Below are 21,680 nucleotides of genomic sequence, written 5' to 3'. Positions count from 1 at the left end.
AATACACCCAATGACTTGGCCTCCACTGCTGCCCGTGGCAACAAATTCCATAGATTCACCACCCTCTGACTAAAAAAATTTCTTTGCATTTCTGTTCTGAAAGGGCACCCTTCAATCCTTAAGTCGTGCCCTCTTGTACTAGACTCCCCCATCATGGGAAACAACTTTGCCACATCCACTCTGTCCATGCCTTTTAACATTCGAAATGTTTCTATGAGGTCTCCCCTCATTCTTCTAAACTCCAAGGAATACAGTCCAAGAGCGGACAAACGTTCCTCATATGTTAACCCTCTCATTCCCGGAATCATTCTAGTGAATCTTCTCTGTACCCTCTCCAATGTCAGCACATCCTTTCTTAAATAAGGAGACCAAAACTGCCCACAGTACTTCAAGTGAGGTCTCACCAGCGCCTTATAGAGCCTCAGCATCACATCTCTGCTTCTATACTCTATTCCTCTAGAAATGAATGCCAACATTGCATTCGCCTTCTTCACTACTGACTCAACCTGGAGGTTAACTTTAAGGGAATCCTGTACGAGGACTCCCAAGTCCCGTTGCATCTCAGAACTTTGAATTCTTTCCCCATTTAAATAATAGTATGCCCGTTTATTTTCTCTGCCAAAGTGCATAACCATACACTTTCCAACATTGTACTTCATTTGCCACTTCTCTGCCCATTCGTCCAATCTATCCAGGTCTCTCTGCAGACTCTCCGTTTCCTCAGCACTACCGGCCCCTCCACCTATCTTCGTATCATCAGCAAACTTAGCCACAAAGCCATCTATTCCATAATCCAAATCGTTGATGTGTAATGTAAAAAGAAGCGGCCTCAACACTGATCCCTGCGGAACACCACTGGTAACCGGCAGCCAACCAGAGTAGGATCCCTTTATTCCCACTCTCTGTTTCCTGCCAATCAGCCAACGCTCTATCCATGTATGTAACTTTCCTGTAATTCCATGGGCTCTTATCTTGTTAAGTAGCCTCATGTGTGGCACCTTGTCAAAGGCCTTCTGAAAATCCAAATATACAACATCCACCGCATCTCCCTTGTCTAGCCTACTGGTAATTTCCTCAAAAAATTGTAATAGGTTTGTCAGGCAGGATTTTCCTTTAAGGAATCCATGCTGAGTTCTGCCTATCTTGTCATATGCCTCCAGGTACTCTGTAACCTCATCCTTGACAATCGACTCCCAACATCTTCCCAACCACCAACGTCAAGCTAACAGGTCTATAATTTCCTTTTTGCTTCCTTGCCCCCTTCTTAAATAGCGGAGTGACATTTGCAACCTTCCAGTCTTCCGGAACCATGCCAGAATCTATCGACTTTTGAAAGATCATCGCTAATGCCTCCGCAATCGCCACAGCTACTTCCTTCAGAACACGAGGGCGCATTCCATCTGGTCCAGGAGATGTATCGACCTTTAGCCTATTCAGCTTCCTGAGTACTTTCTCTGTCGTAATTGTGACTGCACACACTTCTCTTCCCTGTCACCCTTGAGTGTCTGGTATACTGCTCTCTTCCTCAGTGAAGACTGATGCAAAATACTTGTTCAGTTCCTCTGCCATCTCCTCATCTCCCATTACAATTTCTCCAGTATCATTTTCTATCGGTCCTATATCTACTCTCACCTGTCTTTTACTCTTTATATACTTGAAAAAGCTTTTAGTATCCCCTTTGATATTATTTGCTAGTTTCCTTTCATAGTTAGTCTTTTCTCTCTTAATGACCTTCTTGGTTTCCTTTTGTAAGGTTTTAAAGACTTCCCAATCCTCTGTCTTCCCACTAATTTTTGCTTCCTTGTATGCCCTCTCCTTATCTTTAACTTTGGCTTTGACTTCTCTTGTCAACCACGGTTGCATCCTTTTTCCACTCGAAAATTTCTTCTTTTTTGGAATATACCTGTCTTGCACCTTCCTCATTTCTCGCATAAACTCCAGCCACTGCTGCTCTGCCGTCTTTCCCGCCAGTGTCTCTTTCCAGTCAACTTTCGCCAGTTCCTCTCTCATGCCACTGTAGTTTCCTTTACTCCACTAAAACACCGACACATCAGATTTCGGCTTCTCTTTTTCTAATTTCACAGTGAACTCAATCATGTTATGATCACTGTCTCCTAAGGGTTCCTTCACCTCAATCTCTCTAATCACCTCTAGTTCATTACACAATACCCAATCCAGTGCAGCCGATCCCCCAGTGGGCTCAACAACAAGCTGTTCTAAAAAGCCATCTCGCAGACATTCTACAAATTCTCTCTCCTGAGATCCAGTGCCGACCTGATTTTTCCAATCTACTCGCATGTTAAAATCCCCCACAATTATCATAACACTGCTCTTCTGACAAGCCTTTTCTATTTCCAGTTGTAATTTGTAGTCCACATCCCTGCAGCTGTTTGGAGGCCTATAAATAACTGCCATCAGGGTCCTTTTACCCCTGCTATTCCTCAGCTCAACCCATAAAGATTCTGCACCTTCTGATCCTATATCACCTCTTTCTAATGATTTAATCTCATTTCTTACCAATAAAGCCACGCCTCCCCCTCTGCCTACCTTCCTATCCTTCCGATACACCGTGTATCCTTGGACGTTCAGCTCCCAGAGACATGCATCCTTTAGCCAGGTCTCAGTGATGGCCACAATATCATATCTGCCAATCTGTAGCTGTACAACAAGATCATCCACCTTATTTCTTATGCTGCGTGCATTTAAGTACAACACCTTAAGACCAGTATTTGATACTTTTTGCTTTGATTTCACTGCAACTTTATTGCACTGCAACTCATCCCAATGGCTACACATTTGCCCCATCACCTGCCTGTCTTTCCTGACATCTTTACTGCTCACTATCTTAGATTTATTTCTGTTTTCCCCCCCTCCTCCGCTCTATCATTCCGGTTCCCATCCCCCTGCCAAATTAGTTTAAATCCTCCCTAACAGCTCTATTAAACTTTCCCACCAGGATATTGGTCCCCTTCGGGTTCTGGTGTAACCTGTCCTTTTTGAACAGGTCATACTTCCCCCCAGAAGAGATCCCAATTATCCAAGAATCTGAAGCCCTGCCCCCTACACCAGTCTCTCAGCCAGGCATTCATCTGCCTGATCCGACTACTCTTGCCCTCGCTAGCACGTAGCACAGGTAGCAATCCCGAGATTACTACCCTGGAGGTCCTGCTTCTCAGCTTCCTTCCTAACACCTGGAAATCTCTCTTCAGGACCTCCTCCTTTGTCCTATCTATGTCATTGGTACCAACATGTACCAAGACAACTGGCTGCTCACCCTTCCCCTTTAGAATATTCAGGACCCGATCCGAGACATCCCGTACCCTGGCATCTGGGAGGCAACACACCATGCGGGTATCTCTGTCAGGCTCACAGAATCTCCTGTCTGTTCCCCTGACTATGGAATCCCCCATGACTACCGTATTTCTCTTCACCCTCCTTCTCTCCTGCACAACAGCGCCAGGCTCAGTGCCAGAGACCCGGTCACCGTGGGCGTCCCCCGTCAGATCATCCCCCTCAACAGCATCCAGAACAAGATACTTGTTGCTGAGGGGGACAGCCACAGGGGTGCTCTCCACTATCCAGGCATTTCCCTTCCCTCTCTTGACAGTGACCCAGTGTTCTGACTCCTGTAGCCTAGGGATGACTACCTCCCTGTAGCTCCTGTCTATCACCTCTTCACTTTCCCTGATAAGCACTAGGTCATCAAGCTGCAGCTGCAGATCCCTAACACGGTCTCTGAGGAGCTGCAGCTCGGTGCACCTGGTGCAGATGTGGCCATCAGGGAGGCTGGAAATCTCCCAGGATTCCCACATCTGACACCCTGAACAAAGCACTAACCCTGCAGGCATGCTATCTAATTCTACACGAATGAAACACTACTCACCCACCTACCTCGCCAAACAGACAAACTTTTTAAACCGTTAGCTGTGAGAGCCCTGCTGTTCCTGTCTGTCCGGGCCGATTCGCGAAAGGGGTGGGGGGTGAGAGAAAAAGGAGCTGGTGCTTCAGCTCTCGCCTCTTCCCGTTTATTGCCGAAGCCCGTTGAAGCCAAAGCCCTACACTCTGCTACTGCTCACTCCGCTGCCCACTGTATAGGGTGGTCGCCTTTTTAAACTCTTCGCGCGGTCCTGCTGATGTCACGCGCCTGTTCAGTCTCGCCCTTCTTGCACTCGAAGTTTTAAAAAAAAAAACTGCCTTCCTTCACAATTCAGCTCCCACGACGCTCTGTAGTCCCGATCCAAAGGAGTTGATCAGGTTTATTGTATTAGTTCTGTTTACAGTGTTGCCTTGTTTTGTAATGCTTGTAGTTGATCAGTAGATGCGAAATTTTTGGGACCAATTTTTAGCAGACAGTTTGTTCAGTATGATTAATAGAAATTTCATAACGTATGAAGCTATTTCTGTAACCTTATGTGGCAATTGTGAGATGAAGTAGTAAATTCTCGGTAGTAAAGTGGTAAAGCTTCTCGGTTTTTTTGCACTACCTTACTTTCTCTTTTCTATTTTCTATTTATGATTTATAATTTAAACTTTTAATATTTACTATCGATTTGTACTCCCAGGGAGCGCGAAGCGCAGAATCAAATATCGCTGTGATGATTGTACGGTCTAGTATCAATTGTTTGGTGACTATAAAGTATAAAAATTGAATTTAATGTTGGCTTAGCCGGAGAAGCCAGAGTGCCAGTGGATGGTTGCCTCTGACTGGAGGCCTGTGACTAATGGTGCGCAGCAGCGACTGGTGCTGGTTCTTTTGTTGTTTTGCCATCTATATTAATGATTTGGATGATTTATGTGTTAAACTGGATCAGCACTTCGACAACACCTAGGTTGGGGATGTAATAGTGGACAGTGAGGAAGGCTATCAAGGTTTGCAGTGGGATTTAGACCTGTTGGAATAGTCGGCTGAAAATTGGAATTTAATTCAAAAAATTGTACTTTGGTAGGACAAGCCAGGGCAGGACTTAGACAGTAAGCAATAGGGCACAGGGTGTGGTAAGACGGAGGGATTTGGAAATACAGATCAATAATTCTGTGAAAGTATTGTCACGGAGAAATAGTGACATAAGAAGAAGTTTTGGCACATTGACCTTCAAAAATCAGAATGTTAAGTATAGGAGTTGGGATGTTAAGTTGAAGTTGTATAAGATGTTGATGAGGCCGAATTTGGAGTATTATGTACAGCTCTGCTCACCTACCTACAGAAAGTTATCAGTAAGATTGAAAGAGTACAGGGAAAATTTACAAGGATGTTGCCAGGTCTTGAGGACCTGAGTTATAGGGAAAGGTTGAATAGGTTAGGACTGTATTCCCTGGAACTTCGGAGCATGAGGGGAGATTTGATGAAGATGTACAAAATTATCAGGGGTATTAAATATGGTAAATATAAGCAGGCTCTTTTCACTGAGGTTGGGTGAGACAAGTTAAGAGGTCACAAGTTAAGGGTGAAAGGTGTAATATCTAAGGGGAACCTCTTCACTCTGGGTGATGCGAGTGTGGAACGAGCTGTGAACGAAAGTGATGGGTGGGGCTTTGATTGCAACCTTTAAGAGAAGTTTGGATAAGTATATGGATGGGAGTGGTATGGAGGGCTATGGTCCATGTGCCTAGGAAGATGGGACGAGGATGTGCAACAGTTGGCATGGACTAGATGGGTTGAAGGCTGTGTTTCTGTGCTATAGTGCTCTATGACTTGCTCATACCATTTCATGGTAAAGCGCAGCTAATTCAGCAGCTTTGAGATTTTGGTACTGGATTGGCACATTTTCTGGACAATTTTACATTACTCTTATTAACTGAACTTTACTCCTATTAATATATCAACACACTTCTAATTCATCTCTTTATGTTACACAGTAATAAAAGTTGCCATTGAGCACGGTGAATTTAAAGGTAGCATAGGAAACACATGTAGTGAGTTTAAAGGGATTGTGAGAAATGGGGCTCTGGTGAGCCAGATATCAGATCAATAGAACAACAGATTGTCAGAGTCTTACCCTATATTTATATTGTTCATCACTTTGGAGCAGGGATTATCATTGGAATAATGATACGTTATGTGTCACATGTTATAATTTGTTTTGAGTTTTACGTTATGAATAGTCTAGTGAATATTGAACTACTAATTACCATCTTCCAGTCTTCGCTTTCAAGTGCGTGGCCGCGCAGCAACTGAAATGCTCCCACGCATGTAGCCCTTGTTGCCATTTAGCTGGAATTGGATGCAGTTAGAAAAAGTTTATGAAATATGAAGGATTTTCTTTGTACTGTATTTCATTATACCTTCAATTTATAAAATCAAAATGCGATTTTTAAAATTTTGATTCTAAGTATACATATTACAGGAAAAGTCATTTAAAGTGCTGTGCTGTTTTTAGGCCTAGTAAAAATTTCCTGCTCACGGGTTGGTCTGCACAGCTGACCATCAAACTGGGGTAGAAACAAATGAGTTCTGTGGGGTGGTCCTTTACTTTATGTCCTGCATTTGGAACTTCTCTGGCAAGATAGCTGTAGTGACCAATGGCGACATTTTGCAGATGGCTTACTGGATATACTTCAGCTAAATATACTTCTGAACTGCAATTGATTGTAGCCTGTAATTTCACTTTTAAGAATGTATTTTTGGGCTGACTGGTGCTATCTGGTGCTACTGCGATCTCCTGGGGGATTTGACGTGGATGAGATTCTGTGTCGATTTCTTATGGCAGAACACGAGTGCATGATAGACTCCGTTACTCTGCGCCGATTGAAGTGTTGATCAAGATTAAAATCATCAAGGAGAGGAGTGGAAAAAGAACAGGCTGAAGAGCCATGAGATTAGCAACAGTCTGGAAAATGGTGGTTTAATGTTCATTGTCGTTGCTGGGATCATATCATAGCCTAGAAAGTGATATGGGGTGCAGGGAAGTGTAGTGTTACGTGCACAACTTGATCTGAAGACACTTGCACCACTTAGACAGTAGCCAGGAATATCAGGATGCAGACAAGAATGAGCCTTGTTTTTGAATGTGTGTGGATCATTCGGATGCGGGCAATCTGACGCAGTCGCTGTGTAAGTAAGTGGTGAGGGAGGAGGAGTAAAAAGGAACAAATTACTGTTGGATAGTAGAGTGATGGATAAGTTCTCTGTGGCTGGGACTGGGATCCATAAGGCTGTGTGTCGGGGTTAAAGACAGGATTGTGTATAGAGAATGGCTTGAAGTGGAGAGGTGAAGATCAAAATGTTACAGGTCATGAGTGAACTACTGTCACAGAACTTGGTTCTGTTGGGAGAGTTTGACCCAGGGTGAAAGTTCTGTGTATATGCACCTACTGATGCTTCTGGACACATCTTCAGTGATGTTCCTGGAATCATCGGGTGTTTCGGGTCTTTCAACATCATACAACCTCCTCCAGGTGACCCAGCCGGGGCTGATCAGACCCCACCTTGTGTCCGGATGGCTAGCTACTTATGACTCCATGGCTCCCCTCTTTTGAGCCACAGCCATCTTGAGGCCCTCTCTGCCGCATCGGTGGTACTGCGGATGGCTCTCCTCTTCCTCTCTCCCTCGATGCCTAAATTGCTCAAGGCTCTAACTAAGGAACGGGCTGTGAATCCCCTACAACCAACCTCCACTGGGAGACACCTTGCTCTCCATCCAGCCTGCTGACAGTTGCTGACCAGTCCTGCGTACTTGGAGAGCTTCCTTTCAAAGGCCTCTTCCAAGCTATCTTCCCATGGGACTGTCAGCTCCAGCAGCACCACTTACTTAGTAGACTTAGACACTAGGACAATGTCTGGTCGCAGGGTGGTGGCTGCGATATGGTTGGGGAACTTAGCTGCCGTTCGAGGTCCACCAACAGCTGCCAGTCCCTTGCAAGGTCAGGATGCCTGCAGGTATTGGCTGCTCCCCAGCTCTGACAAAGGCAATGGTCTGCTTGGAGGGTCGGGACCACTTCGCCCACTCAACTCCTGCGCTGACGGCTTCAGCGATGGTCTTCAGGACCTGATGATGCCTCTGCCTGTACCGTCCCTCACCAAGTGCCCTTGTACAGCCGCTGAGCATGTGCTCCAGGGTTCCTCGCTTGGAACACAGTGAGCACGCAGATGACTCTGCCTTGCCCCATGTGTGCAGGTTTGATGGGCTTGGAAGCACATCGTACACTGCCTGGATGAGAAATTGGATGCGGTGTGGTTCGACTTTCCAAAGATCAGCCCAGGTCACTTTCCTCTCAACCGCATTCTCCCATCTTGTCCAAGCTCCCTGTTGCTTCATTCCCACCTCCTTCTAGGCTCTCGTCTCCTCCACTACTGCTCTCACCTCCTCCTGAACTGTACGATGCCTTTCCTTCCCTCTGGTGTCCATTTGGGGAGTTGGAAAGGATCCTAGCCCAGCTCGGCCTCGTGTGACCACTCCCACCAGCCTCCTGTGACGCAACCTCGCCTCTGCTTCCGGAAAAGCTTCCTCTGCCCTCCACTTCCTGTCAGTCCTCACTTGGATCCCTGCTCTAGCCACCTTCAGGTCACTTGAGTCCCTATACTGTAGCACTTCTCTGGCTCTTGTTACCTTGAATTCTTCCTCCAAGGATTTGAAGGGCAGTTGCAGTTTGTTGTGGTGTCCATAGAGTGCGATACTGCTCAGGCTCTTTGGCAGCCCCAGCCATCTCCTGAGGTGGTTGCTAATCCTCCTCCCTAAGGTTTCAGCTGTCGAGATCGGAACTGCATAGACAAGGAGGGGCCACAGGATTCTGGGAAGAATGCCATGCTGGTACAGGCTTTAAACTTCCCCGGTAGGCCAGATTTGTCCACAGATTTCAGCCAGCCATCCAGCTCGGTGCAGGTCGCCTGAATGGATGTTGTGTCCCTTAAAGAGCTGTCGTAAACTTTGCCTAAGCTCTTGACTGGCTTTTCTGTGATGGTTGGGATGGCTGTGCCTGCGATGCTGAACCGGAACTTGTTCTCCACCTTCCCTTTCTTCAGCACCATCGATCTTGATTTGGCTGGTTTGAAATGCATCTGGGCCCACTCCACCAGCTTTTCGAGCCCTTGCAGAATCCACCGGCAGCCTGGGACTGATTCTGTGGTGACTGTGAGGTACTCCATAAATGCCCTGACAGGTGGTTGCCATTGAGTGGATTTCATTCTGGGCCCTCTGCACTCTGGTTCAGCAGACTTAGTGAGCATGTTCATGGCTAGGGAGAACAGTGTCACTGAGATAGTGCACCCTGTGATGATGCCAATCTCCACCTTGTGCTAGGTTGATGTAATTGCTCCTGAAGAGACCCTCATCCTGAAGTTGCTGTAATAATCAGCGATAAGGTCTCTGATTCTGCTGGGAACGTGGTAGAACTTTTGATAATAATTCCAATCCGAACTATATGTAGACTGGCATGGGGTTGAATGTTGCTAGTAATGGTGTAGGTCTCATGGGTTTAAATTATGGATTACTTGAACATAACAAGGGAAGAAGAGAACAATCCTACTGGGACTTAAACTTAGCTGGGACTAGTTCCCTTGTGATCAGTCAGTTGGATTGGGGTCGGGATACTATACTAAAAAAAAGGAGACGTAGAACGTTAATTGAATTATTTGTTATAGGTTCAAAGAGAAAAGTCAATTTCTTTAATTCGTCCCTGGGATTTGCACTAGCATTTATTATCCTTCTCTAAATGCCCTTGAGAAGTGGTTGAAAAGTGCCTTCTGTGGTCCTACCCATGAAGGTATTCCATGGTGTAGTTGGGGAGGATGTCCAGGAATTTAGACTTGGTGTTAATGAAGGATGGATGATGCAGTTTTGATGCAGTAAGCTGGAATGTCGTAAAGCGAAGAAGCAATTACCATTTATTTATATGGGAAAAATTTGTGAGCGTTCGCAGACCCTAAAAATAACCTACCAAATCATGCCAAATAACACACAAAATCTAAAATAACAGTAACATATAGTAAAAGCAGGAATGATATGATAAATACACAGCCTATATAAAGTAGAAATACTTTTCTACAACCATTGCCGCACTGTCCACCGTAACAAAAATCTCACGCAAGTGCTCTCGGCAGAAACACTCTCTCCAGTAACCTTTAAGCTATGAAGCTGCCAAATCATACCAAATAACACACAAAAATACACAGCCTATATAAGGTAGAAATAATGTATGTACAGTGTAGTATCACTTACTGGAATCGGGGAGACAGCGAGCACACTGATGATGGTGTGTTAGGCTGAGTCCTCAGAGGTTGGAGTGGTGCAGTGGTCTCTAACCTCCAGGCCGCGGACCGATACTGATCTGCAAAGCATGCAGTGGTGCAGCGGCAGCCGGGACGCACCCAGCACATCTTTAAGAAGAAAGCCGAATAAACAAGCTAATTAATTAGGTGCCACCTGGCGCGTAAATGTCGGCCCAGATCAGAGGTGACGTAATCGGCAGTCACCTCTGATCTGGGCCGACATTTATGTGCCAGGTGGCACCTTATTAATTAGCTTGTTTATTTCGACTTTTTTCTTAAAGATGTGTTGGGTGCGTCCTGGCTACTGCTGCACCACTGCATGCTTCGCGGCAATGTATCGGTCTGCGGCCTGGAGGTTGGGGTGGTGGGACACTGGGGTGTCATCTCATCGTTGTCTGTTTCCATCAGGGCAGGCAGGTCATCTTCTATGTCTGCCTGCCACGATGTCGAAGGTCGAGGTTCGTTGGCTGATGTGGAAGGCTTGAAAAACGACGGTATGCTTGACTGCTTAGCCTCGCGCATTTTTATATCATACAGTTCTTTGTAAGCACTCAAACCATCCTGCAAATATACCCTAAATCTATGTACCCTTTCAAAATTAAAGCCGTACTTTTCTGCAATCATTGCAGCGAAATTCTCACATAGTTGCTTCATGTTCAGTTTCTGGACGACTTCACTTTCAGTCCATTCGCTACTGCATTCGGTTTTGATTGTTATCCTTTCCTCTTAGAATTGCATCAGCTCTTCATCTATCAGTTCTTGATCATGGTATGCCAAAACCTCTTCAACATCATCTTCGTCAACTTCCACAAACCAAACTCACTTTGTCCTTACTTCGTTTACCACGATCGAAAAGCTTAATTATGTCTAGTTTTACGCTAAGTGTAACACCCTTACGAGCTCTTTTAGGCTTTTCCAATACCTTAGAACTGTTCAGAATTATTTTGCTCACTGTGGTTTCAAGCATTCACGCTTGAAGATGCAGAAATACTGGTAGTGAAAATTAAATGATTTCACTACTTAAAATGAATTAGGAACTATGAAGAACTTGAAGGTATTGGCAATCATCTTGAATGTTACAATGAAAATGAAGATTTGGAGGATGCAATTATTGAAAGCATTATATAAAGGCGGTCCATTATCTGCACTAGGTGGTCTACATTAATTTTGTTCGTTCACAGTCAATCAAGAGAAGCCTGCAGCATGTTGGCTATCCGTCGCTTCTAATGACGATAGTGAAACCTGTGTGGGAGGGTTTTTAAAGTGGAAAAGCTGTTGCACAGGGACAGCTCCACTCTTCTTGGAAGTCTGGGTCCAATGGTACGAGTAGTCTTCACAAACTGGGGTCTTCCTTGGTTGCAGTGAATAACTATGCCGTATCATGTCCTTCACTCTCCACGAAATGTTGCAGAGCAGCTGCCTCAGCTATTGGATTTCATTGTTGCTCTCATCCATTTAGTATGCAGGAGCTGACTTTGCTTCCTAGGTCAGGCATATCCCTGTTTCGCTGGGGTGTGAGACTTGCTTGCTGGCTGTCCTCACATAGTTTAGCCCACCTTTTGAACCGGTGTACCAGGTGTGACTACTGTCACGTACAAACAGCACTTGGAGCCACAGGTGAAAGCTGAGTGTCTGCTGGAGACCAATGGTGATTGAGCTGCTTCAGAATGGACACGACAAGCCCCTTCACCAGAGGTGCTATCCCTCCTTGAACACCCCATACATAGCAGTGTATGTAATGAATTCCTCCATTGATAGCTATTAAGAACTAATGCAGTTTTCTAGCACTGTAGTGGTATTGGTAGTATTTCAATTTGTTCTATATTTCACTTAAATACATAATTTGTTACTCAGTTAAACTATAGTTTATATTTTTATACCTTTTGAACAATTTCCATGAAACTTCGGTTAATTTTGGTAGTTACTTAATTCAGTCAAAATATACTGGTCCTGGTGTGTCCCAATTGACTGGAATCCATGGAAATTAGAAACATAGAAAACCTACAGCATGATACAGACCCTTTGGCCCACAATGTTGTGCCAAACAAGTACAGTACTTACTTTAGAAATTACCTAGGGTTACCCTTAGCCCTCTAATTTTCTAAGCTCCACGTACCTATCCAGGACTCTCTTAAAAGACCCTATCGTATGCACCTCCACCACCGTCGCTGGCAGCTTATTCCATGCACTCACCACTCACTGCGTTTATATAAAAAATTAAATAAATAAATAAATAAACAACAACTTACCCCTGACATCTCCTCTGTACCGACTTCTAAGCACCTTAAAACTGTGCCCTCTTGTGTTAGCCATTTCAGCCCTGGGAAAAAGCGTCTGACTATCCACACGATCAATGCCTCTCATCATCTTATACACCTCTATCAGGTCACCTCTCATCCTCTGTTGCTCCAAGGAGAAAAGGCCAAGTTCACTCAACCTATTACTGTGTGCAGTTTTGGTCTCCAAATTTGAGGAAGGACATTCTTGCTATTGAGGGAGTGCAGCGTAGGTTCACAAGGTTAATTCCCGGGATGGCGGGACTGTCATATGTCAAAAGATTGGAGCGACTGGGCTTGTATACGCTGGAATTTAGAAGGCTGAGAGGGGATCTTATTGAAACATATAAGATTATTAAGGGATTGGACACGCTGGAGGCAGGAAGCATTTTCCCGCTGATGGGTGAGTCCAGAACCAGAGGCCACAGTTTAAAAATAAGAGGTAGGCCATTTAGAACGGAGTTGAGGAAAAACTTTTTTCACCCAGAGAGTGGTGGATATATGGAATGCTGTGCTCCAGAAGGCTGTGGAGGCCAAGTCTCTGGATGCTTTCAAGAAAGAGATGGATAGAGCTCTTAAAGATAGAGGAATCAAAGGTTATGGGGATAAGACAGGAACTGGATACTGATTGTGGATGATCATCCATGATCACAGTGAATGGCGGTGCTGGCTCAAAGGGCCGAATGACCTACTCCTGCACCTATTGTCTATTGTCTATTCTTGTAAGGCATGCTCCCCAATCCAGGCAACATCCTTGTAAATCTCCTCTGTACCCTTTCTATGGTTTCCACATCCTTCCTGTAGTGAGGTGACCAGAACTGAGCAGAGTATTCCAAGTGGGGTCTGACCAGGGTCCGATATAGCTGTAACATTACCTCTTGGCTACTAAACTCAATCCCACGATTGATGAAGACCAATGCTCTGAATGCCTTCTTAACTACAGAGTAAATCTGCGCAGCAGGTTTGAGTGTTCTATGAACTTGGACCCAAGATCCCTCTGATGCTCCACACTGCCAAGAGTCTTACTATTAATACTATATTCTGCCATCATATTTGACCTACCAAAATGAACCACCTCACACTTATCTGGGTTGAACTCCATCTGCCGCTTCTCAGCCCAGTTTTGCATCCTATCGATGTCCCTCTGTAACCTCTGACAACCCTCCACATTATCCACAACAACCTTAACCCTTGTGTCATCAGCAAATTTACTAACCCATCCCTCCATTTCCTCATCCAGGTCATTTATAAAAATCATGAAGAGAAGGGGTCCCAGAACAGACCCCTGAGGCACACCACTGACCTCCATGCAGAATATGACCCATCTACAACCACTCTTTGCCTTCTGTGAGCAAGCCAGTTCTGTATCCGCAAAGCAATGTCCCCTTGGATCCCATGCCTCCTTTCTTTCTCAATAAGCCTTGCATGGGGAACCTTATCAAATGCCTTGCTGAAATCCATTTACACTGCATCCACTGCTCCACCTTCATCAACGTGTTTAGTCATATTCTCAAAAAATTCAATCAAGCTCATAAGGCACGACCTGCCTTTGACAAAGCCATGCTGACTATTCCTAATTATGCCTCTCCAAATGTTCATAAATCCTGCCTCTCAAGATCTTTTCCATCAACTTACCAACCACTGAAGTATTTAAATTTATGATTTTTAATACATTTTTTTATATTTGTTCACTTTTCAAATAACTGATCATTAGGATGTATTAAAAACAGGAAAAGTCCCTGGCAGCCTGTTCTGTTGGGGAGCTAACAGGGGCCTTTGGGGCAGGGACTTAAGTTCGCACCCTGTTGTTGAAGCTTTCCTGCAGCCCACTGTGCCTAGTAGAAGGGCAAGGGTAGCAATGCCAACTATGTCTTGGCAGCAAGCATTTGGTGCTAGCACGCAGGTTAATGGCATGATCTGTCAAGAGGTTGGGGAGTGGGGTTTGATCTGAAACTCACTGCCTGAAATGGTGGTGGAGGCAGAATCCCTTGTACTTGAATGACTTGTTGCCTGTAGAACTGTGAACCAAGAGCTGGGAAATGGAATTAATTTAAATTTCATTTCTAGCAAGTACGTATAGGATTTGCCTAAAGCCAGCCTACTGTGCTGTAAACTTCAATGACTCCATTCCCTACTACTTTGACTTAAAAAGGAAGTTCTGTTTCATAATTATATAATTAACCTAGGTTTTTATTCCATATAATCTTTTAGCTCTGATAGTTCCATGATCATCTGGTGCATCACAGGATAGTCTATGGTAATAGGACAGTGTAGTTTTATACACTGTCTATATATATAATCTACAAACCCCATTTCCAGAAAAATTGGGATATTTTCCAAAATGCAATAAGAACAAAAATCTGTGATATGTTAATTCACGTGAACCTTTATTTAACTGACAAAAGTATAAAGAGAAGATTTTCAATAGCTTTACTGACCAACTTAATTGTATTTTGTAAATATACACAAATTTACAATTTGATGGCTGCAACACACTCAACAAAAGTTGGGACAGAGTTAAAATAAGATTGAAAAGTGCACAGAATATTCAAGTAACACCGGTTTGGAAGAATCCAGATTAAACAGGCTAATTGGTAGCAGGTGAGGTATCATGACTGGGTATAAAAGTAGCGTCCATCAAAGGCTCAGTCTTTGCAAGCAAGGATGGGTCGTGACTCACCCCTTTGTGCCAAAATTCGTGAGAGAATTGTTAGTCAGTTCAAAAGGAATATTTCTCAATGCAAGATTGCAGAGAATTTAGGTCTTTCAACATCTACAGTACATAATATTGTGAAAAGATTCAGAGAATTCAAAGACATCTCAGTGCGTAAAGGGCAAGGTCGAAAACCACTGTTGAATGCGCGTGATCTTTGAGCTTCAGGCAGCACTGCCTAAGAAACCGTCATGCTACTGTGACAGTTATAGCCACCTGCGCTCGGGAGTACTTTGAAAAACCATTGTCACTCAACACAGTCCATTGCTGCATCCAGAAGTGCAACTTGAAACTGTATTACGCAAGGAGGAAACCATACATCAACTCTATGCAGAAACACTGGCGAGTTCTCTGGGTGCGAGCTCATCTCAGATGGACCGAAAAACTGTGGAACCATGTGCTGTGGTTAGATGAATCCACATTTCAGCTAGTTTTCGGAAAAAATGGGTGTCGAGTTCTCCATGCCAAAGATGAAAACGACCATCCAGATTGTTATCAGCGAAAGGTGCAAAAGCCAGCATCTGTGATGGTATGGAGGTGCATCAGTGCCCACGGCATGAGTGAATTGCATGTATGTGAAGGTACCATTAACTCTGAGGCGTATGTTAGGATTTTGAGAGACGTATGTTGCCATCAAGGCGACGTCTCTCCCTGGGACGTCCATGCTTATTTCAGCAGGACAATGCCAGACCACATTCTGCACGGGCTACAACAGTGTGGCTTTGTAGGCACAGAGTGCGTATGCTTGACTGGCCTGCTGCCAGTCCAGATCTATCTCCTATTGAAAATGTATGGCGCATCATGAAGAGGAGAATCAGACAACGGAGACCACAGACTGTTGAGCAGCTGAAGTCTTATATCAAGCAAGAATGGACAAAATTTCCAATTGCAAATCTACTCCAATTAGTATCCTCAGTTCCAAAATGATTTAAAAGTGTTATTAAAAGGAAAGGTGATGTAACACAATGGTAAACATGACTCTGTCCCAACTTTTGTTGAGTGTGTTGCAGCCATCAAATTCTAAATTTGTGTATGTTTACAAAATACAATTAAGTTGGTCAGTAAAACTATTGAAAATCTTTTCTTTGTATTTTTGTCAGTTAAATAAAGGTTCACGTGAATTAACATATCACAGATTTTCATCTTTATTGCATTTTGGAAAATATCCCAACTTTTCTGGAAATGGGGTGTGTGTGTGTGTGTGTGTGTGTGTATATATAAAAAATAGGGCAAAAACAGAAATTATGTGTATTTTTTTTAAAATGAGGTAGTATTCATGGGTGCAATGTCCATTTAGGAATTGTATGGTGGAGAGGAAGAAGCTGTTCCCGAATCGCTGAGTGTGTGCCTTCAGGCTTCTGTACCACCTCGATGGTAACAATGAGAAGAGGGTGTATCCTGAGTGATGGGGCTCCTTAATAATGGCCGTCTCCTTTCTGAGGCACCACTCCTTGATGTCTCTTGGATACTACAGATGCCATCTGTGATGGTATGGGGGTGCATCAGTGCATCAAGATGGGGCTGACTAATTTTTACACCTTTCTGTAGCTTCTTTTGGTCCAAGAAATAATCATAGGTAAAGCGATATCTATTAATGGACAATACAGCTGTTTTCCCCAAACGAGTTCTGATTATTTTGCACTTGATTTTTACCATGTCTCGTTATGGTCAATGCATGTAGTGTGCTTTTGTTCTGAATTGGTTTTGACTGTTTTCTCTTTCTTTACTCCAGATGCACTGAAGGAGCCAGATGGCTGCGTAAGCTCTGAGGTAGTTCTTCAATTTCTCTGTTTCATCAGTGGACATCAATACTGTAGAGCCTAGAGTATCGTTCAAGTTGTTCCTGCATTCATGGTGATAGGAGTCTTGTGACATTTATACAGTGGGGCTAGAAAGTTTGTGAACCCTGTATTTGTATATTTGCATAAATATGACCTAAAATGTCATCAGATCTTCACATAAGTTGTTAAACAAGATAAAGAGAACCCAATTAAATAAATAGCACAAAGTATTATACTTGTTCATTTGTTTATTGAGAAAAATGATCCAATATTACATGTATTTGTTGGAAAAAGTATGTGAGGTGGGTTAGGAAGTTTGCAGATAATATGAGGATTGATGGTGTTATGGTTAGTACAGAAGACCGGCAAAGGATGCAGCAGGATATAGATCAGTTGCAGATAATGAGTAAAGAAATGGTTGATGGAGCTTCATCCAGTCAAATAGGAATTGTTGCACTTTGGGAGAGCAAACCTAAAGAGGTGTGAGGGTCTTGCTATTACCTGGTGTTGAAGTGCAGAAGGATCTTCAGGGTCTAAGCCCATAACTCTACAAAAGTGGCAACTCGGTTTGATAGTGATGAAGAAGACATATAGCATTAATTAAGTAGCTGCATTCAAGAGTCAGGAAGTTAGGTTGTAGATTTATAAGACCGATTAGGTTGCATTTTTGATATTGCTTTCATTTCAGGTTACTTATAGGAAGGATATGGAAGCTTTAGAGAGGGTGCAGAAAAGATTTACCAGGATGCTACCTGGATTAGAGGGCATCTACTATAAGGAGAGGTTGGATAAACTTGGGTTGTCTTCTCTAGAATGGCAGAGCTAAGGGAATACCTGATTGAGGCTTATAAGATAATGAGGGGCATAGATAGAATAGATAGCCACTGCCTTTCTCCCAGTGTTGAAATGTCTGATATGCGAGGGCATACATTTAAGGGGAGAGCTGTAAGTTCAAAGAAATGTGTGGGACAAGTTTTTTTTTTAAATAGAGTGATGGTGCAGGTGGAGGAAAATATGATAGAGGTGTTCAAGAACCTCTTTGACGGCATTTGGTGAAATGGTTTGGTGCAACATTGTGGGTGACATGCCTGTTCCTGTTGTGAGGGGATCCAGGAGTGTCCCTATTAACTGTTTGAAGAGAGACAGGGAGAGAGTTATTTACTACCGATGTGTTACTTTTGAAAAAAGAGAGAGAGAGAGAGAGAGAGAGAGAGAGAGAGAGAGACGAAGATTAACGGTTGGACTGTCACTTTAAGGCATTGGAAGTAACTTTGGATTTCTACTGAGTTTGGAGTTGGGGACAGCACCGAGCAGCTTGGAAGTTGCTGTGGTAACCGAAGGCTGGTTGTTGATGTTACTTTCAAGGACTTGTTGCCTGCTTGTGCATTTCTTCACAGACAAAGGAAGGAGGGACTCTTTAAATGACAGGTGATGCTCAGCCTGGTGAAATAAATGGGAGGTTAGATGATACAGACCTCGGACGCATGATCTGGACACTGAATGAACATTGTTGTGCCCGCAGAGAAAGTGGGTTTTGGAGGATCGATCAGGCGGGTCGATCCAAATTGCTATTCCAATTTGAGGAGAAGGGGTTGACTGGTGGGGAGTTGTCTATGTGTCCACCCTTGCCGGGGTGATAGCTCCACCGCAGGAAGACCGGCCCCCCTGGTTAAAGTCACAGTCGGTGACTTGTAAAGGATCTTGGAGGATGACGAGAAGATCGACTGCATCAGCTCACCTGAAGACTTCTGTCTCCATCTCCGTCTCCGTCTCCCTCTCTCTCTACCACTACTCAACTAAATACCACAAACTGAACTGAACTTTACTCAACATTGTAGGACTGTATCTTTTTACCCCTAGACTTAAAGAAGCTTGGTTTTCATACATATATATTCCACACTTACTTTTATATATAATCATTGCTAACCTGTTTGATTTATGTACATTTATATTACTGTATTGCATTGTTACTAATAAATATTAGTAGTTTATAGCAATACTGGACTCCAAAGTGGTTTCTATTTCTGCTGGTTCTTTATCCCCGTCACGGGGTACGTGACACTGTGCTGTATTGTTCTATGCTCTCTGGGTGAATTCAAGATTCCATGGATTTACTTGAGTTGGGACTGAGCCTTCAGTTGTTCCATTAAAGCACACATTGTATATATTGACCATTGGTAATGTTGTTTGCAGGTCACTGAAGTGTATGTTAGCTACTGTACTGACTAATAAAGTAGCAGTGGCCAAATATTGAAAAAGAATACTTAATGATCTGAAAAGTCTACTATCAGGATGTAGAAGTCTGTGTAAATATGTTTTGATAATAGTCCCAATCGCATAAGACATAGGAGCAGAAGTAGACCATTCAGCACATTAAGTCTGCTGTGCCATTCCATCATGGCTAATTGACTATCCTTTTAAACCCTATTCTCTTGCCTATTCCTCGTAACCTTTGACACCCTTATTAATCAACCTCTGCGTTAAATATGCCAATGAATTGACCTCCACAGCAATCAGCAATGAATTCCACACTGTGGCCGAAGAAATTCCTCCTCATCCTTATTCTAAAGGGGCACCCTTCTATTCTGAGGCTGTGCCCTCTGGTCCTAGATTCCCCCACTTATAGAAACAACCTCTCCACATCCACTCTATCTTTCAATATCTGATAGATTTCAATGAGATTTCTCTTCCGCCTACTTCCCTCCCCCCCGCAATTCTTTTAAACTCCAGCAAGTACAGGCCCAGAGCAATCAAACATCTCATGCATTAACCCTTTAATTTCTGGTATCATTCTTGTGAACCTTCTCTTGGACCCTCTCCAATGCCAGTACATCTCTATTTAGGTAAGGGGCCCAATATAATCACTATACTCCAAGTGTGGTCTGATCAATGCCTTACAACGCCTCAAGATTACACCTTTGCTTTTATAATTTTAGTTCTCCTGAAATGAATGTTAATATTGAATTTACCTTCCTTACCACCAACTCAACCTGCAAGTTAATCTTTAAGGAATCCTGCACAAGGATTCCAAAGTTTCTTTGCTTCACTGATTTCTGAACTTGCTCGCTGTTTAGAAAATAGTCTACACTTTTTATCCTTCTACTAGATTGCATGACCATACACTTCCCTGCACTGTATTCCATCTGCCATTTCTTTGCCCATTCTCCTAACCTAATGCTGCAAACTTCCTGCTTCCACAACACTACCTGCTCCTTCACGTATCTTTATATGGTCCACAAAGCCTTCAATTCTATCATCCAAGTCATTTACATATAATGGGGAAAAGTAGCAGTTTCAACACTCACCCCAGTGGATCACCACTAGTCACCGGCAGCCAATCCTTTATTCCCACTCTTTGCCGCTTGCCAGTCATCCAATCTGCTGTCCTTGCTAAAGTCTTTCCTGTTATCCCATAGGCTCTTATCTGGATGAGCAGCCTCGTGTGCAGCATCTTCTCAAAGGCCTTCTGAAAATCCAAGTAAACAACATCCCCTGACTTTCCTTTGTCTATCCTGCATGTTATTTCCCCAAAAGAATTTCAACAGGTTTGTCTGGCAAAACTTCCCATGCTGATTTTGGCCTATTTTATCATGTGCCTCCAAGTACCCCGAAACGTCATCCTTAATAATGGACTCCATCACCTTCCCAACCACTGAAGTCAGGCTACCTGGCCTATAATTTCCTTTATTTTGCCTCCATCCCTTCATAAAGAGTGAAGTGACATTTGCAGTTTTCTTTTGGACCCATTGCAGAATCTAATGATTCTTGAAAGATCACTGCTAATGCCTCTGCAGTCTCTTCAGCTACCTCTTGTAGAATCCTGGGCAGTAGTCCATCTGGTTCAGGTGATTTATCTACGTGTAGTCTCTTTGGCTTCCCAAGAACATTCACTTTAGTAATAGCAACTACACTCACTAAAGCCCCCTGATAATCTTGAGTGTCTGGCATACTGCTAGTGTCTTCCACAGTGAAGTCTGACAGAAAATACTTACTGAGTTTGTCTACCATTTCTTTGTCCTCATTACTACCTCTAGAACATCATTTTCCAGTGGTTGATATCCATTCTTCCCTCTTTTACTCTTTATATATCTGGAAAAAAAACTTTTGGTAACCTTTTTTCATATTATTGGATAGCTTACCTTCATTTTTCATCTTTTCTCACCTTATTGCTTTTAATACATCTAAATTAATAGTCCTTAACACAAAATAAACTAATCTAAGGAATCTATAAAGGAAAGCTAAAAAGTAAAATTCTAGTGCTAAGTTGTAGGTGCCGGAGTTTTTATGTGATGCCATATCTTCTTGCCCTGTTATAGCAAAAATTTGAAATGATTAAAACACTGCTTTTGATAAATGTATTTATTTCTCGTTGTCTGTAACAGGTTGGGATGCCAATCAGTGGGGATCTTTCTGCATTAGTCCAGCAGTTTGTGGAGGAGAAAATTCAGACCACAATGGTATGTATGTGTGGTTGCATAATGGGAAGCAAGTAGTGGACTTTGCAATTGTTGGGATATTGCCACAGAAGGAGGCGGTCTGACCTATTACACTTGTCAGCTTTTTGAAAGAACTATGACTGAGTTTCACTTTCCACATAACCATACCGATTTTTCTTTCTTTGTTCATTTTGCAAATTACTGTTGAATCTGTTTCCATTGACCTTTCCACATTATCACAACTTGCTCAAGTGTCCGTGACTTTTTTTG

General features: G+C 43.3%; 1 protein-coding gene across 3 annotated transcripts in view; it reads left to right on the top strand.

Moving 5' to 3' along the window:
- Window positions 1-21,680, top strand: part of pnpla7b (patatin-like phospholipase domain containing 7b) — a 329,157-nt gene that overhangs the window by 1,186 nt on the left and 306,291 nt on the right. For 2 of the 3 annotated variants that reach the window (XM_072240527.1, XM_072240529.1), the window contains exons 2-3: window positions 16,926-16,963; window positions 21,357-21,431. In XM_072240527.1, the coding sequence (XP_072096628.1) occupies window positions 16,926-16,963; window positions 21,357-21,431 (113 nt within the window). Of the gene's footprint in view, window positions 1-15,052; window positions 15,723-16,925; window positions 16,964-21,356; window positions 21,432-21,680 lie in introns of those variants that run through there. The other variant, XM_072240528.1, reaches the window with a different exon arrangement.

Source organism: Mobula birostris, chromosome 22 (genome assembly GCF_030028105.1).
Source record: "Mobula birostris isolate sMobBir1 chromosome 22, sMobBir1.hap1, whole genome shotgun sequence".
NCBI lineage: Eukaryota > Metazoa > Chordata > Chondrichthyes > Myliobatiformes > Myliobatidae > Mobula > Mobula birostris.
This window is presented reverse-complemented; position numbering and strand designations above follow the sequence as displayed.